General features: G+C 47.5%; 2 protein-coding genes across 11 annotated transcripts in view; both read right to left on the bottom strand.

Annotated features, from left to right (window-relative positions):
• The window catches only part of LOC147459424 (biotin--protein ligase 2-like), a 94,855-nt gene that overhangs the window by 36,185 nt on the left and 39,391 nt on the right, over positions 1–19,279 (bottom strand). For all 10 annotated transcript variants that reach the window (XR_015187870.1, XR_015187867.1, XR_015187868.1 and 7 more), the window contains one exon: positions 5,777–5,925. Coding sequence is in view for 6 of the 10 variants with exons in the window: in XM_086510699.1 (XP_086366825.1) it covers positions 5,777–5,925 (149 nt within the window). In the remaining 4 variants the exon portion in view is untranslated. The remainder of the gene's footprint in view (positions 1–5,776; positions 5,926–19,279) is intronic.
• Positions 12,439–18,957, bottom strand: LOC147459425 (uncharacterized). The gene has a single exon (XM_086510700.1). It carries the CDS (start codon positions 18,654–18,656, stop codon positions 17,772–17,774), a length of 885 nt encoding a protein of 294 aa, XP_086366826.1. The 5' UTR covers positions 18,657–18,957; the 3' UTR covers positions 12,439–17,771.

Here is a 19,279-nt window from a genome sequence, read left to right as displayed (position 1 = left end):
GAAGATCATGCGAGCCAAAGACATCCTTATCAACCGACAACCTGGTAGCTACGTGCATTTACGTGAAAAATATCTAAATCAGTAAGAGAGAAAGTACCTAGATTACTGACGACGTTTACCGAAGTAGTCGCCGATGCGAAGGTAGACGGCCTTCTCTTTTGTTTTAGACACGCCTTGCGGCGCGAAAGTGGCTGGTCTGGTGGTAGTCGAAACAACGGTTCTTCTTTTGATCCTCCATGCCAGTTGCCTTAGATTTGTGGACATGCTTCGGTTTCTTCTGCGGAAGGTCCGACGAATGACTTGCAGCTGCAAAAGCGTTTGAACGCTTGTATTTTGACGTGGAGGGACCACTGCAAGGAGTCTCCCCATCCGTTGGGCCACCTCTAGAATCCGCCAAGGTGTTATCATAGTTCTTGGCGAACTTGTAGATGTCCTCTAGCGAAGTGACAAGATTCCGCAATACCTCATTCTGGTAAGCCGGCGGTAATCCAAACAGATAAAGCATCTGCTAAATAGCCTACGGATTTTCCAAGTCTTTCGTCTCGTGGACGAAGTCCTTGAATTCCAGTGAGTAAGAGTCCAGGGTTTTCTTACCCATCTCCAACTTGAACCGCTTCTTGAAGCACTCGATCTTATCGGCTTGCACAAAGCGAGCGCGAAAGACCATTTGGAAGTCTGCCCAAGTGGTTGGCTTAGGTCGTAACCCAGCCCACCACGCATATTCCTTGCCCTGGAGCATGATTTGTATCTGCTGACTAATGCGTTGGGCATTAGTAAAATGATACAAATCAAAGTAGGCCGTCCATTTCACCAGCCATGAGTCGATGGCGGTCTCTTCACATTCCTTCTTTTCCCTTTGAAGGGGTCGCGATGGAACTGAAGAGGCAAAGTTCTCATGGCCGCGGGCGAAAACGGGACCAATGTGGCACGTAACTCCCTAAGTTGCCTCTGCATCTCTACTAACTGCTGCTGTAGTATAGGGACGAGAGATGCGTCAGAGGCGGCAGTCGGGGGAAAAGAACCCTCGAGAAAAAGCCCGTGCGTGTGTGTGGAATCGGGAGGAGAAAGAGGCGCCTCCTCCATTGGTTGATGCGTGCTAGCAGTGCCATTCTCGTACGAAGAAGGGTCGTGTGACGCCATCGTGCTTAGGTGAAGAAAGTATGCGGGAGTATGTAGCAAAGGGTGAGAGGAAGAGAAAAAGAAGAGGTTTAGCGCCCGAGAGAGGACACATGGTGACTAGAGAATGTCACGTCCTTGCTCGTCTGCGCAGTGAAACAGAGGGTGCAAGCGAAGCAGGCAGTGATAGCGACGAAGAGTGTCAAAAGAAGAGTGGGGCGGCTTAGGACTGTATTCGGGATTTCCGGGAGTTGCCAAAATTGTGGGTTTCACTGGCCTTTTATAGCTGTGTCAACCCTCTTCAAAAAAAAGCCCATGTTCACACCATTTGTTAAAAATGGATGGTCATTTGAGAACGGTTGGGCAGTTACTCGGTTAAGGGAATGGGCTTCAAACCCTTAGTTAGAATACGAGCCCTAACGGGCGCCGCCTCAGGGAACTGCCTTCGCGTCAGTTTAGCGCCCTCCAGGCCGTCGACCTTAGCACCGCCCTGCATCCAATCCACCTGCGAATCTGCTGCCCACGCCGCCCCTGCGCGCCCCAGTTGCAGCTGCTCTGCCTGCGCCGGCTCTGTTGACGCCCTGTATTGCTGCCTTTGCTCCAGCCGCCCTACAGCTAGCACGCAACGCCCTGCTGGCTCTGCCCTGCAGTCAGCGAGCTCTTGGCTGCTCTGTGTAGCCCTGTTGCCTGCGCTGCCGCCTCTGCACCCCATTGCCAGGGCCGCTGCCTTGCAGGCCAGCGCATGCCAGAAGCTGCACCAAGTTCCTTGGCTGCTCGAAAGCTCCCTTGGACAGACCACAAGCAAGTACAAGGCCAAAAAGACTTTCCCGGTTTTTCCATAATTGAAAATAACACATACGCCAACATACAACAGAGAGACACCCTCACTGTAACGTGCCTTCGAAGGGTGCTGCCATGACCTTGGAGTGGCAACTCCCGAGGACATCCCTCCAGCACGCACAGCTTTCGGAGAGGCCCCAAAAAACACACCAAGCATCCATGAGACTGCCACTAGCCATCAACATTCCACACACGAGAATCTGCAAGAAACAAAAAAAAGCACTCACAAAATTCCCACCACCGGCTGGCATGTGTCATAAATTGATGACGTGGCAGTACCCACATACACGGACACACACTGCTGCCCCGGATTATGCGCCCAGGCTGACCCGTGGCAGATTGCACGGACCCCCCGAATTTGCGGAATTTGCGGCGGAAATCACGTTGCTGACGTGGCAGGGCGTACGGAGTAGATTGCGCTGGCCAGCTTTTGGGGCTGAACGCTTTAATTTTTTAAAGCTTTTGGGAGAATTGCTTTTGAGTGCGAAGCTTTTTAAGTTATTGATTTTTGGGGCTCTGCTTTTGGGCATCACTTGTACCAATAAATAAGTTGGTCGAGCCTCACTTCTCAAAGCATCTCGATGCACACTTTGAGAGTGAGCACCCGCCAACTTTCTTGTACTTTGAACACAAATTAATATGAAAAGAAATACCGAAAGGGGCGCCAGTCTTTGGGGCCAATACCTCTGGGGACGGAACTACGCCGGGCCGTGTCAACTTTGTGAACTGTTTTGAAGTGAATCTCTGTTGTCGCGGTAGAATCTTGACTTGGGGTGTCCAAGTTTATTACAGTGGTATCAGAGCGCGGCTGAATTCTTTTGTACCGGGAAATCCTTTTCTCACAACACTTATGGATTTCAACAAGAAACACTCAACTTCTACATCTGCGAATGCGGGAGGAGATCACGAAGAAGATTCTCATGAGCAAACACAAGAAGAGTACGGCCCACCTCGGCCTACTCAATTCAAGATTGAAGAGATGGAATGTCGACAACTAGTTCACGAGGCAACAAAGCAGATGATTAAAATTGCGAAGGATCCGAAATTTGCAAAATTTTTGTCTCAACAATCCATGGCAGAAGTGCACACCCAATGGCAGAAAGCCACACAACCACCCATCAAACCGGCAATCAAGAAACCTCCTTCTCCAAGGATGTTTACAGAGCAAGAATTACAAGAGGTGGTTCAGGCATAAGGCACAGATTAGTCAGCTTTTGGACGCAAACCACAAATCTACAAATCAAGAGAAAAAGCATATGAAAGGGACTGACTTCCCGGGTTATTTGGGTCGTCAATCTTCTTTTGCATCGGCCAAAAAGCAGAAGAAGCGTATACGAATTGAAGGACTACCCAGTTCTTCTTCTTCTTCTTCTGACAGTTCTTCTAGCTCTTCTGACTCGAGCGAAGAAGACAGAAAAGACAAAAAGCGAAGCAAAAAGCAAAGCTTCGGAGAGGGAAAGAAAAAGGTAAAGAAGCCTAGATTTTGCCCAGTTTCTGACAGATCTACAGAGGAGTCCCTCAGGCAGTTCAGAGTCCGACGATCACATGTTTTATGCAAAGAAGAAGCATTTTTACAAAGCCAACCAATATGACTTCCTCGAAGATAAAAGCAAGAAAGTAAAAGAATTCAAAGAAGGTGGACAGTCGATTAAGTTTGACTCTTTTTCTGGATTCCGAGATGCTCGGAGGGCTTTGGCCTTCATTCAGCAATTTGACATAGCTTTCTCTGGAGGCATTACTCAGAGCACTCCAAGATTAGGAGGGCTACATCTTTCTTCAAGGGAAATGATCGAACATGGTGATCCACCCTTCTTTTGAGAAAGGAATCTCCAATAAAATGGTTGAAATTCAAAACGCTTTTTATTTCTTCTTGGCTGACTCAGGAGTACGAACGAGATATACTTACTGCTTGGAATCATCTTCGGATGACCAAGGGAGATTCTCTGGATGCTTATTGCGAGAGATTTTGGAACTCTTTTCTACCAGCCTCTGCATTTAAGGTCTCGTTTAAGGAACAGATTGAGCGGTTTTTCTGCGGACTTCCTACAGAGAACCGAGATTACTGCCTGGAACAAAAGTCAAATTCTATTCAAGAATTGATGAGTCATGCGAAACGGGGTTTTGCGATACATTCGGGCAATTTGACTTACTCCACTGATGAGGTCTTGACTCAGAGAACTCAACAAACTTCTAACAATGAAAGTAGAAAGAGAAAGAGTCCCCAAGAAAAGAAAGACAAGGATACACGACCCCGGCTCACTCTTCGAGAGAGGGCCAATTACATCAAAGAGGGGAAGTGTTTTGGATGCGGGGAACATGCGCACGTCTCCGCGAGGTCCCTAAAAAGGCACAACAAGAACAGAATGAGGATAGGCCAGAGAGTTCGAGAGCAGCTGAGGAATGTAGCAAAAAAGGCAAGTTGAAAGCAGGACTGGCTCCAGATACTGACCCAAGCACGATTGATGAAAGTACAGTACTTTGTCGAGCTTGGGGCAAAGTGAAAGATCAAGAAGCCCTGATTTTCTTTGATGGAGGGGATGATCTTGTTATCACAGGTAGCCATGTCAAGCACATCCACATTTTAAGTGTCACCCACAGCTCTATTGCCAAATTAGCCCTATCTGCCGCAGACGCTATATCGGCTTCTCCCCATCCCACATTGCTAAGCAACTATTGCTTTTCATTGGCCCTGCACATCCGCATTCCTCAGCCCGCACACCTTGCATTACCACACACACACACACACATTCTATTCAGATCTTCCAGTTGGGCTGCGAACTAGAGAAAAGGTGACAATCATATCTACATTGAACTAGGAGAATTTATTTCCTACAGCTTTCATTTCATCATCGACATATCAAACGTCGGTTGTTGATGAACCATTTTGTCCCAAGCTCTAGTAAAACGCTCCTTTTTTGGCAGGGAATTGGATGGAATTTCACTAGGTCACCTTACACTGACTTCCCTCGATCATTCTCTGCTGCACAATTGATTTGGAGGTGAGACTTCTTTATACCATGGACTCACATACACAAGGTGGAACGTGATGCAAAGTTTTCACTTTTTGTGCACCCATAGACTCCTGTCAAGTCTCTCGTCTCTCTTGGACATCTTCCTCCAATCTATGCTCTGGGAGTTCTAACAATAAGCTCTACCAAAGTCGAGGGTATTTTGTGCAAGAGCTTGACTAGCCTGATCCGAGGTTTGTCCCCTTAAGAGAGACAATCACAATCCTCAAAGATAGGTCATTGAAAGCAGCGTAGAGATAGTCGTTGATTTGGTCTTCAGTATAGTCTATACCCCACCACCTTGGTACCAAGCAACAATTCTCCAAGCAAAGCACCAAATCATGAAGGGAGCGCAGAGTATCTGCTCAAAGCCTGGCCCCAATGGAAACACCATGAGCTTATAGCACTTCGCACATGGTTAAAGACTTATTTTCAAGGAGGGAAGAATCCCATCTTCTAATCTCCCTTTTTTCCCAATTATTCAATTGCCAACATTGATAAAGAGCTCCTATTTGTGAGGCACTAAAACTTCAACAATAAACCCTTGTAAAAGCTTAAAAACATTGCATAACAGGATGTGTGTTTTTTCTTCACCTACCTAAATTTACCAAAAAAGGGAATTTCTTGCACAAAGACAATATACCTGGCCATAAAAATAAATAGTGATAGAGCATTTGTCAAGTCCAACAAGTAAGTTGTGACACTCAATTGTACAAAAAACTTACATAGACTTAATCTAAGGACCAATTAAGCTAAGACATTGTAAGCAAAACATCAAAAAAAAAAAATTGAAATAGAATGTAAAACCTTACCTTGAGCAATGTTACATGATGGATTGCATCAACTAAAGCAATTGAAACAACATACTGAAGAAAAGGAAGCATATGCCCATTGTCCATCTGAAGTGTGAATGAGAACATCAAGCATCCCTTTGGCGACTCCCAAACATTGCTAGATCTTCCTACAAATGAACTTTCTTTTTTTTAAACGAGCCTCTCTCTCTCTCTCTCTCTCTCTCTCTCTCTCTCTCTCTCTCTCTCTCATGTTGTAACTCTCATGTTGTAACTTTGTGGTCTCATAGGTTATTTTGGCCTTTTGAAGACGTTAATATAGCATTTCATTTTCATTTTATTTCTCTCTCTCTCTCTCTCTCTCTCTCTCTCTCTCTCTCTCTCTCTCTCTCTCTCTCTCTCTCTCTCTCTCTCTCTCATGTACCACATCTTACATCCCCCCATTAGTACAGGATGGAGCTAGATAGCTTGATGCATTCTCATGATTGTACTACCTTGAGCATATAGACATGCATATACCCCTAGAGATAGAGCTCCATCCCTCCTCAGATACCCCACTACCTACATTCAGTTCAGTTTTGTATCAGTTTTGTTTCATTTGTCTTTCCGATACACGGATGACATACACACCATGTACATTTGATTTGTCTCATAGGCCGATTTTGGCCTGACATAGACGTTAAAAATCTTTCTTTCTTTCTTTCTTTCTTTCTTTCTTTCTTTCTTTCTCTCTCTCTCTCTCTCTCAGGAGGGGCTTACTAGAAACTCACAGGATAAAGAACACACTGAATATGGGAGACATCTCATGGAAATGGAAACTACACATGGTTTGGCCATACTTAATGGTCTAGAGAATTTCCCTTTATCGGGGGGATTCACATGCTTCCCGCACAGGCATGGGGCCAGTACAGTGGATTATGTCATGACTTCACCAAGCTTTATTTCTAGTATCGAGGACTTTAAGGTGGGACCCAGACCAGTTGGGATTGCAGTGGATCATGCTCTCTTGACCTTATCAATCTCCTTCCAATACAATGCCTCTCAAGTACAAAGGAGAAGACACACACAAGATATACTTTCACGCCAGAGAATGATTCAGTATATGTGGAAAAGATCCATAATAGGATGTGGGCAGCCGAGCCAGTACATACTGTAGAGGAGATTACTTCTCAGCTAACAGAGATACTACATGGAGCAGCACAAGAGGCATACCCACATACTCAGCCTGATCAGAAGAGAGGATCTGGGAACATGCCTCAAAACAGTTGGTACGACGAGGAAAGCAGAGAGACGAGAACCCAGGTCCAAAAAGAGCTTACACTTGGGATCATCACATATAAGCAGTCTCGGATTGCTCTGCGGCGTATAGTACTTCGCAAGAAAAGGGGATTTTTAGCCAAACTGGAGAAGGATTTATATCAGCTCTTCTTGAGTCAGGACTCTCATGAGGCCTGGCCTTTATTTCACGAGCACTCATCGCCTCCGACAATTACTTCTCCTGAGATTTGGGGTCAATACGTAACATCATTATATACGGTATCTGGACAGCCTCCATTACCAGATCCCCTAGAGCCATGCCCTACTACTAGTTCTTTCTTTACTGCGGAAATGGTGGAAAAAGCCATTGATAAGATGAAGACAAGAAGAGCATATGATCATGAGGGTTTAGTAGCAGAACATCTGATCCATGCAAGGGATCTACTTTCAGAAGTCCTTGCTCGTCTGTTTAATCGGGTCGTGTGTGAAGGATTACCTGAATCTTGGAAATTATCTACTATCGTACCTATTTTCAAGTCAGGAGATCCTATGATACCCGGGAACTATCGTACCATTATGGTGGGTCACACATTGACCCGACTGTACGCATCCATTCTGGAACAAAAACTGAGTAGATGGGCAGAGAATGAGGGCATAAGGGCAACAGGACAAGCTGGATTCAGGAGAGGTTATTCCACTTTAGATCATATTCTTACGCTCAGAGCCATTATTGAGGAAGGAAGAGCAAGCGGGAGAAGGATGTATTGTTGCTTTGTGGATTTTCGGAAAGCTTTTGATACAGTACCAAGGGCCAGATTGATGTGCAGAATGCAAGAGTTAGGGGTCCCCAAAGAGATTATCGGGGGGATCATGGCCTTATACGGGTCAGTAACTGGTTATGTACGTACTCCAGAAGGGGATTCCGACATTGTTCATTCCACCGTTGGAGTAAAGCAGGGATGCCCACTGTCCCCTACCTTATTTGGTATGTATATAGATGAGGTATCAGATTACATTGCTAAAAAGGGTGACAGAGGTGCCCCACTTGCAAGGTCATGGATCCCTTTGTTGTTGTATGCAGATGATATTGTATTGATAGCAGAATCACCAGATGGAATCCAGAGGCAGTTAGATGCATTACATAAATTCGCGAAGGACAACGGACTGTCGATAAATTTGGGTAAAACCAAACTTATGGTGTTTAACACCACACCACAGTGGGTTAGGAGATCGGCACCTACATTTGCATATGGCCAAGATACAGTAGAGTACACAGATGCATACACATACCTTGGTGTGGTATTTACAGGACCGAAGTTTACTCTTAAGAAAGCAGCAGATGCAAGATTGTCCAGAGCCTCTGCGGCCTTGGGAGGGTTGGAGAGGATGTGTTCACAAGTGCAGTTTCAAGAACCACGAACAAAACTTTGGCTCTTTGATACTGTGGTGGCTTCGGCTATGCTTTATGGGGTCGAGATTTGGGGACCATCTGTGGATCAGGATAATTGGAAGTCAATGGAGAGACGTTTAGTATCTATGATTCCCCGAATGATTAGAGCCAAGGCCTCCGTACCACATGCGATTATCCGAGCGGAACTAGCTGCCCCCGATAGAAATTGAAGCTCTTACCAAATCAGTGTCCTTTATACATGGTTTATGGGATACAAATAATTGCCGATATACTAGATTGGCCCTCGAATCCTCTCGACAATTAGCAATGAAAGGAGATACATCATGCTGGTATGCGCAACTGTCCTCGTGGTTTCAGAGACACGGGTTCAGTATGGAAAGATTACCCCCCTTCCAATACTCTCTTGAGGCTCCATCACTGGCAATCACATGAGCGGAGATTAATAAAATCATCCGCCAGGATCTTATACAATTGGACACTAAGAGGACATGGGTAGACCCTACACAAGAATTGGGCACAAAGATGGCCGACTACAAAGAAAACTTCCTACAGCTATCTGAAGATGGTTTTGTGATTCCCCCGAGCTACATGGATACCCACCTGTCTCATGGTTTGAGATGTACTATTGGTCAGATTCGTACATCCTCACACCAGCTGGAAATTGAATTTGGCAGATTTAGGGGAATGCCACTTGAGAACAGAATTTGCAAGTTATGTGGAATGGAGCCGGAGACAGAATTACACTACATATGCCATTGCACCGTATACTATGAGATACGTTGGCGTTTCCATTGCCTATTTAAAGAAGGCTTTGGACCTCTAGATAGAGTCATGCAATACCAAGATCACAGGGATAATCTAATGAGAAGACAAAGAGCACTACAGCCTCAGAGGCACAGATCACAGATTTCTTCGGATCGAGAGAAGCAGGAATGGAAGGAGAAGCAAGAGGCCAGCAGCAAGCACAAAGGAGTACCCACATTCATACCAAAGGCACCCTCATTGACAGGGCGATTGAGCTTAGGAAATCAAGACGACCACGACCGAGATGCAAAAGCACACTTCATCGGAGGAGACTACAACAAAGGATTAGAAGTATTCTAGCCAGACACCAAGAATGCTCCTAAGAAGTTTATCTAATACTTTGTATTTAGTTTTTCCCATTTATTTTCACACTTTCACACTTTTCAGACATTGTAACAGATTCACCACCTTTGTATCAGTTTGGTCTCATAGGTCACTATGGCCTTTTGAAGACGTTAATATAACATTTCATTTCATTTCATCTCTCTCTCTCTCTCTCTCTCTCTCTCTCTCTCTCTCTCTCTCTCTCTCTCTCTCTCTCTCTCTCTCTCTCTCTACTCACTGCCCTATCACCAAGACGATGTACAAAAGAGGGATAACAATGTGAGGGCTATGCAAATATCAAGGTGGCCTGTATAAGGAATGCAAAATGAAACATTGGGGAGGTGCAAAATGATATGTGATGTAACCATGGCCCGACTAAAATGAACGAAAGTTCTCGCCCATGGGTGAAAAGGGAGCATCTACGCCTCTCCGCTGCCGTAGAGGAGCTTGCTGAATTATCCCACTAGTTGCGAAGAGTATGTAGCAGCTTAGTCCAAATGGTTGTCTGTAAAACAGGCTTGAACACTCAAGCGAGAAATCTACAACAACACAAGTGAGAAAACTGCAACAACAAAACTTGAAAGACAGAAAAAGAAGAGGAGAGTCCACATGGAGTGTCACAAGCTTGGGCACCCCAAGCAGAGAATCCGACACGACACACAAGATAATCACTTCAATACTTCACGGCTTTAATATCACAGTTCAATTCAAGATGACACGGCCCGACGTAGTTCCATGCCCAAAAGGTATTGGCCCCAAAGACAAGCGCCCCTTTCGGTATTTCTTTTATATTAATGCTTGAACAAAGTTACAACTCCCATGGGTTCTATCTGCACCCCATACAACATAGCTGAGGCTACTAAAGTATCAAAGAGCCATACCTTTGTCCGAGGTTCTTGAAACTGAACCTGCGAACACATCCTCTCCAAGCCTCCCAAGGCCGCAAAAGCTCTAGTCAATCAAGACTCTACTACTCTCCCCTAAGAAAACCTCGGCCCATTGAAGACAACCCCAAGGTAAGTGTATGCATCTGTATACTCTACAATCTCCTGACCGTATGTGAAAGTCGGTGCTGATCTCCTGATCCACTGTGGTGTGGTGTTAAACACCATAACCTTGGTTTTACCAAGGTTTACAAACAATCCACTATCCTCTGCAAAACTGTGCAATGCATCCAACTGCTTTGAAGATAGGCACAATAGTAGACAACCTCGAAGTCTCGGGTAGCCCCTCACACATGGCACGATTGAACAACACTGCAAGAACCTCTACCAGCATATCTCTAGCATGTGTAAAGTGCTTTGCTACTAGGACATCATGATCATATGCCCTGCTGGTCCTCATGTTGTCAATGGATGATGCATACTCGCCCCACGCATCAGGAGAAGTAATCACTGGGGGAAAGGAGTGCTCATGAAAGAATCGCCATGCCTCTCCTGAGTCTCTACTCAAGAACAGTTGTTACAAGTCTCGCTCCATCTAGGCCAAGTAAGCTTCGTTTCTTCCGTCGCACAAAGCGCCGGGAAGCAATCCGAGATAGTCTATAAGTGATGACTCCTTAGAGAAGATCCCTCTGAAGCTGGGCTCTCATCTCTCTCCACTCCTCATCATACCAACTATTATGGGGCATGCTCCCAAAATGTCGCCTCCGACCCACCGAGAAGCAATCCGAGATTGTTTATAAGTGATGACTCCTTAGAGAAGATCCCTCTGAAGCTGGGCTCTCATCTCTCTCCACTCCTCATCATACCAACTATTATGGGGCATGCTCCCAAAATGTCGCCTCCAACCCGGCTGAGTGTGTGAAAATGCCTCTGATGCTGCACCATGCAGTGTCTCAGTTAGTAAAGTGGTGCACTCCTCCACTGAGAGGCCAGCACCACTTGTGCATAGACGGTTATAGATCTCCTCTGCATAAACCGAGTCAGTCTCTGGTGTAAATGTATAACGGGTATGTGACCTGCCTCCTGATGTCTGGGCTGTACTATACTCAAATGATACGGACAATGTCAAAAGATACTGGTCTGGCTCCACTATGAAATCCTGAATACAAGGAATAAAGCTCGGCTGTGCCATAACATAGTCCATTGTACTGGCCCCGTGTCTGTGTGGAAAGCATGTGAAACCGGCTGCTCTAGGAAATCGCTGATGTTATTACAAAGACCCAACAGAAGGCGGATGAGGCCGAGAAATGGATAGAGGTTGCCAAGAAAGGAAAAGGCAAGGAAACAACGTCCAAACTCCACACCCACCATTATTAACTCGACACTAGAAGAGGAGCAAAGTAGGCATGTACGAGCTTTACACATGAGAATTTGCGGCCTTAAAGACAAAGACAACGTGGACGAAGAGGTAAAAGAACTCATAGCTTTGACGGGGGTTAATGAGCCGATGCACAAAAAAGCTTGGAGAGTGGGCAATAAAACGAAAAATGGAAGCAATGGGGAAACCTCGAAAGAAAGGGGACTCATCCTTCGTTTTCCCTCCATGGAATTGAAGGACTTTTTGAAGAAGAGACCAACTCTTAAGAAGACGGGCATCTCTCTTGGGGATGATCTTACCCTCTCGCAGATCGCTCATATGTAGGAGGTAATGCCGGAGATTAGAGCGGCAAGGGAAAAAGGTAAGATTGCATTTAACTGAGATTGAAAGGTGGTGATATTGGAGTGACGCTCCACACGACGGTGTGAGACCTATGGGACCACACTCAAAGTTGCTACCTAGAATTGTAATGGATCTATGCGCCTTGATGTGGGTGCGTTTGAGGATAGTTTTGCTGGGAGAGACATCGTCTTCTACTTTGAGACACATAAGGCCCCTAGGCAGTCTATGCCTCACATCAATGGATACAGATGGGAGACAGCTTGCAGATAGGAGACACGATCAGAGTATAGAGGGTGGGACTCAGAGAGAGTGGCAGTGTTATTCAGAGAGGAGTTGCAACCGTTGATACATATAGCCCGTAGGTATGAGCAGGCTAGGTACATGTGGGTGAGATTGAGAGCAGAGACAGGAAGGTATCTTTACATTGCTATTGGCTACTTTCCCCCGAGTACGTCAATATATGCACCACCCAGAGGACAGTCCCCCTTTTCTATTTTGGACGATGACATATGGGAGTTCTCTAGAGATGGTGACATTATCATTTTAGGGGACTTTAATGCTAGGACTGGACATCACCAGACAGTATGTTATGATACGTCAAAGGAGATGCTGAGAGAGTTGGATGTTATAGAGACGGGCTTGTCTAGACTATCACACGATGTGGAACTAACCGAGTATGGACGACACTTGATAGACATGGGGACTGCACATGGACTGGCCATTTTGAATGACCTACAAAGATTTCCCGGTGCAGGAGGTTTTTCCACGTAGACATGGAGCCAGCACGATGGATTATGTCATGGCACGACCGAGTTTCATCTCTAGTATCCAGGATCTCACGGTTGGACCAAGACCTGTTCGTGTGATAGTGGATCATGCCCTTGTGTCGATGACCATCTCTTTCCAATTTAGTGAAGCACACAGGCCACAGGTTACAGCCCCTACTCGCGTTCTTTGAGCATCTTTATTGTGCCCAAGAGGTTGCGGTTGATCTTGTTAATGGTTTCCGTCATTTCTCCTTTGCACTTTTGAATGGCATCCTCTAAAGGGTCAGACCGTCTTGTCATTCTGCTTCCTCATGCTTGATAGCCGCCAAAAACGAGAGGGTATAGAAAGTTATGGCGGCAGAAAGAAGACCACACTATACTATACGCAGATGTGTTTCCGCATTATGTATACATGTTCCCACATCAGGCATACATGTCAAACATGTCAAACTTCTGCAAACATTCTGCCTGCCCTTTTGAGAAAATTTTCAAAATTCCTGCAATTTCTACTCGATTTCTGCAATTTCAATCTGCTGCAATGCAGTTTGGGCAGCAGCCTGTATACTGGCTGCTCTGTCGTATGCGACCTCTGCCCTACTGTACAGTAGCCTGTGCTCGCGCGCACGTCCTGCCGCCCCTGACGCGTGTTTTGTTGCCCAACCACACGCTCTCTGCCTGCTCGCTGCTGTTGTAGCCTGCACGCTGCTATTGTATCCCTGCTCACTGCAGATGGGGCAGCACAAGGGGGAGTGGACTGTGGGTGGGGCAGAGAGAGAGAGAGAGAGAGAGAGAGAGAGAGAGAGAGAGAGAGAGAGAGAGAGAGAGAGAAAGAAAGAAAGATTTTTTAACGTCCATAGGAGGCCGAAATCGGCCTATGAGACAAATCAAAGTACATGGGGTGGGTGTCCTCTGGATATCCTGTGAAGGATGAAAAGGTACAAAGCAAAAATAGCTATCCTGTGTAAGGACTGAGGGAAGAGGGAGGTGGTACAAGGGTGGGGTTCTAAAAAACAGGGGAGAGATGCAATCCAATATGCTGGGGTATATACAATCATGAAAGAAATGCTATCATATCTCTAGCTCCATCCTGTCCCGTAATCAGGGTGTAAGACATGATGCATGGGTGAGTGAGGTGTGAACAATCCCCGTAGGATGGCGGCTGGATCTGCAAAAGCTCGGATGCGTCTCTCCTCTAGAGCTATGTAGTAGCGCTCCTCGATCTCCTGGATCTCTCTCTGGTGAAGTCGGGGTGCCCTACACCCATGGGGACATGGACGTCTGCGAGCTCGGACCTCCTCAGCCTACTGTAGAGTCACTCCTCTCTGAGTAGTCAGGGATGGTGGTACTATTGTGCCCCTCTGGAAGAAATCTGTAAGCTATGTCTGGCGCTCGTCTCTCACGACTGATGATGTCTGAAGGAGAGTCCCTGTGCTGTTGTGCCTCTATGAGGAAGTGGCCGAAAAGTCGCTGGTCTCTGGACTGAAGAATCTGGTGTAAGGTGGGCTGATCTGCAAACAAAGTCGGATATCTGCCTCTGATCCCCTCGTATGCTCTACATCTACACACAAAATGCTCCTCACTCTCAATGTCTCTTGTGCAAAGTCTGCATATCCTCTCTGCCCTGCGGACATGTGCAGCTCTCCCTGCCTCAATCTCTAGCTGGTGTGATGATACTCTGAGCTGTCCAATGGCAACCCGTGCTCTATGTGGCATGTGGACATCCATGTATCTCGGTCTCTGGATGAAACCATCTGCTAGGATGGTTAGGAAGTGGTCTCTGTAGTATTGCCTCTTCGTAGGAAGAGGCTCTCTGGGTGTGATCCATGTCTCTCGGATGTATAGCTGCCAGAGATCCTATCTGAGAACTCAATTCCTCTCATGGTGTGAGAGGCGTATGTATGGGGAGTCAAGATCATACTGAAAAGGGGGCAAGTCTGTGATGTCCAAGCCATGGGATGTGAACCACTCTGTGACCTATGAGTACCATGCTCTGGTGTCCCCCTCCTGATGTAGATGTATCGATGCCTCGAAAGCTCTGCGTGTGAGTCTATCTGGTGGAAGCTCTCGCATGCACTGGATGAAGCAAACTGTCTGGAAGAGGGCGTCTACTAGCATCGGGGGTGCCGCTAGCTCTGCTATGATGATGTCGTGTGGTACTAATGGTTTGCTATGGAGCAAACGAGAGATCATAATGATATGTGGGCGCTCTATCTCTGTCCAGAGAGATGCTGAGAGTCCTGGTGCCCATACTGCGGCAGCGTACATCATGGCAGGTGTAACTAAAGTGTCAAAAAGCCACCCTTTGGTGCGGGGCTCCTGGAAGTGGGCCTGGTGGCATCTGCGCTCTAAGGTGGCCAATGCTGCATATCCTCCTGTAAGCCGGTCTCTGGCTGCCTAGGTCATGGAAAATCTGCCCGTGGTGCCAGTGAAAGTCACCCCCAAATATACATATGAATCAACTACCTCAACCTGTCCACCTGCTACCATGAGCACTGCTCTACTCCGGACTGTCCTGGAGGTGTGGAAGATCATGACCTTGGTCTTGCCAAGGTTCACTGTGAGCCCTCGATGTGTGCAGAAATCATCCAAGGCGTGTAGGTGGCTTTGTAGTCCCTCCTGTGTCTCAGAAACTAGAATAATATCATCTGCATAGAGCATAATATCGATTGGTGTACCTGCCAAGTCGGAGCCCGCCCCGCCTGCTCGTAGGATGTAATCTGCTATCTCGTAGATGTAGAGGCCAAATAGGGTCGGGGAGAGCGGGCATCCTTGCTTCACACCAATGGTGCTAGCAATGGGGTCCAATACTCCACCTGGGCACCGCACTCTACCTATGACATGTGCATACAAAGAATGAATGGCCCATATCATCTCAGATGGTATCTGTAGCTCCTGGAGACGCTAAAAGAGTCTCTCTCTACGGATGGTGTCAAAAGCCTTGCGGAAATCCACAAAGTAGCAGTAGAGTCTCCTCTTCCGTGCTTTCGCTCCGTCGATCAGGCAACGAAGCACGAAGATGTGATCGATGGTCGAGAAAGTGCGTCGAAACCCTGCTTGTCCTCGTGCACGTAGCCCTGATGCCTCTGCGTATGTGCTGAGCTCTGCCTCAAGAACTGCCCCATATAGTTTGGCCAATGTGTAGCCAATCATGATAGTCCTGTAGTTCCCTGGGTCCAAGGTGTCGCCAGATTTGTGGATCGGCACAATGGTGTGCATGGTCCACTCTTCTGGTAGTCCCTCAACCAAAGCGCGGTTGAAGAGACGTGCTATCAAGGGGGAGAGGGTGTCTGCTGCATAGATGAGGTGCTCGCTCTGCAGTCTAGTGTGGTCTGCTGAGCGGCCATGCTGGAGGCGTCAAATAGCCCTCTTCACCATACTAGATGTGAAGAAAGTCGAGGTGGTAGGTCGAGGGTCGGGTGGCTCCGGGATCAGTGGCTGCCAGGTATCTGGTATAGGCGCTCGGCGTAATCATGCCAGATCTGAGGATCCTCCAGGGGGGTGGTAGGACGTGGCTCTCTGAGAATCCTCCATGCGGTTGCGCAGTCTGTACTCATGAGAAGGTGGTATAGCTCAAGCTTCTGTGCCTCTTCGAAGGCCCGCCGTTTACGGCGTGTGATGGCCTTCATCTGTCGCCGGACCTCGCTCTTAGTGATCTCCTCCAAGGCTCGTCGAGCCCGTAGCTGCCTGTATAGATCCCTACACTCCTCGTCGTACCACCGGTTCTGGGCATCGTCCCAGAGGGTGGAGGTCTACCAGTGTGGGTAGTATGTGGAAAGCAGCTGAGGGCTGAGGTGTGTAAAACTGCGGAAAGCTGGCTAGTGAGTGTAGAGAGTGGTGTATCTGGGTCGAGAGTGTAGATCCCCTCGTAGACATGCGATGAGTAAACTCTGGCTAGCTCATGTGTGAAATGTATGGCGGTGTGTGGTGTGAGTGTGGGTGGTGTGTGTGAGATGGGTGAGCCAGTGAAAGAGAGGGCAAGATATGCATGGTCAGCCCCAATAGGTAGTGGTGGGATGGTGAAGGATGTGAGCAGGTGAGCTGCCTCTCTGAAGCCGATGATGTAGTCCACTGTACTGCCACCGTTGGGGACTGATGGTGGTATGCAAGTCAGGCCTCCAGATGATGGCCATTGCGCCATCCCGTTGTAGATAACGAGACGGTGCTGTGAACCCAAGCGAAGTAGATGTCGCCAGTACGGTGTCGGTGTGGTGGTGTCTCTGGAAAACCTCTCTGCCTCTGTGTTCTCCATGGTGGAGAGTAGCTCTCGGTCGTCAAAGTCGTAGATGTCACACTGTCTACTCTGTGTCCTGGCGTTGAAGTCTCCCGTGAGGAAAACTTCTCCAAGCCTGGCGTATTCCATGATCTCCTACCTGAGACATGCATATGGTGAGAGTGTATCATCCTCCTCCTCTCCTCCCTGCGTATGAGCCTCATCTGTCTCTCCTCCGCCTGTCTGTGCAAATCTAGAACCACTGGGTGCGAAGTAGCAAATGGCAATGTAGAGAATGTGTTCATCAGAGAGCTCAATCCGCACCCACATGTAGCGTGCTCTTGGGTCACGGGCTACTATCCGTATCTTGCTATGGAGTGAGCGACGATAGAGGACTGCTACTCCGCCAGATCCTCTAGTGGTGTTGTGCCGTGTGCACTTCCTGTGTGTAGACTCCCACTGATAATCCTGTACTCGGGGTAGACCTCTCTCTGAGCTCTCATGTGTCTCTGTGAGTAGAATGATGTCTCTGTCATGCAACACCTCCTCCAATCTCCCTGGGTGTGTCCACAGAGAGCCGTTGCAGTTCCAAACTGCCATGTGTATCTCCTCATATAGTGTCCCATAGGCCGCGAGTCCCTATGCTACGGCCTTGCCATCGATGATGACCCGGCCGTCGCGATAGGAGGCTCGTTTTCCTTCATTGCGTGCTTGTTGGATCCGGGGCATGCATGCTCTTCTATGCTCCACTTGCATTTTTGTGAGGTCGTCATCTAGGTAGATGGGGGGGCCCGTGAGACCTCGTAGGATTACCCTCTTTCGGATGAAAAGGGTGCGTGCTTCTTCCAATGGGAATTGGAGTATAAGAGGCCTCTTCTTGGTGAGGTCTTTGCCGGCTCGCCAAGCTTTGGTGAAGGGGGTTGGGTCTTCTACTTTGTAACCAAGTGTGTTGCATAAGGTTTTACCACCTTTCTCGGGGGTGGATTCCTTCCTTTCTTCAATGCCGGTGACTCGTATGTTGAGGCGACGGGCATTCTGCATCTTCTCCTCTTCAAGGGTGGTGTGTACAAGGAGAGCTTCTTCCTTGTGGGCGTCCTCTTTCGCTTCTTTCTTGAGGTTCTTCTTGACCACTTCTACCCATCCCTCCTTTGTGGCTTCAAGCTTGTCTTCCAGGCTCTCGGTAAGGGCTTTAGTGAGTTCTTCTTTGATGGCCTCCTTTGTGTCCTTGTTGATTTCCCCTTCCTCGGGGGTAAGGGATGCAATTGAGGACTTGAGGATGGCCATTTGCTCATGCATCTCTTCCTTCTCTTTCTTCCATCCTTCAAGCTCCTTCTTTTTGTCTTCCTTCTCCCTTGCCCATTCTTCTTTCTCTTTGTTCAAGACTTCTACTTCTTTCTCAAGTTTGGAGAGGCAGTTGATGATAGTGGTGATGGCGGAGTCGGTCAATTTCTTGTTTTCTTTGATCGTGGCGTGTAGCTTGTCCTCCATTTTGGCCATTTCATCCTTTGTGGCCCCTTTTGCCATAGCCGTTCAGGGGTGACTCAATGAGTGACGCCCCTTTGTATTGAAGGTTGAAAAAGGTGACGGGAGAAAACTTGACGGGCAGGGGCAAACCTGACGGGCAGGGCAATGGGAATAGCTGACGGGCAGGGGCAATGGGAATAGCTGACGGGCAGGCAGGCCCAAAACGAAAGTTGTAAAAAAGAAAAGGCTGCGCGCAAGTAATTAGGCGTGCAAAACAAGCTGCGCGTAGGTAGCTGGGCGCGCGCAGGCAATGCAGCAGGTCATGGCGAGGGTGCAGCAGGGCATGGCGTGCAGTCATAGAGAGAGAGAGAGAGAGAGAGAGAGAGAGAGAGAGAGAGAGAGAGAGAGAGAGAGAGAGATGTTAAATAAAATGTAAAATGAAATGGCGTGCAGTCAGAGAGAGAGAGAGAGAGAGAGAGATGTTAAATAAAATGTAAAATGAAATGGCGTGCAGTCACAGAGAGAGAGAGAGAGAGAGAGAGAGAGATGTTAAATGAAATGTAAAATGAAATGGCCTGCAATCACACACACAGAGAGAGAGAGAGAGAGAGAGAGAGAGAGAGAGAGCATTGTCGACCTTTGCGGAAAACCCTAAAAGCACGCAAACCCTAATTTGGCTCCTG

Source organism: Adiantum capillus-veneris, chromosome 4, assembly GCF_014529385.1.
Source record: "Adiantum capillus-veneris isolate H3 chromosome 4, ASM1452938v2, whole genome shotgun sequence".
NCBI classification, from domain to species: Eukaryota; Viridiplantae; Streptophyta; class Polypodiopsida; order Polypodiales; family Pteridaceae; genus Adiantum; species Adiantum capillus-veneris.
This window is presented reverse-complemented; position numbering and strand designations above follow the sequence as displayed.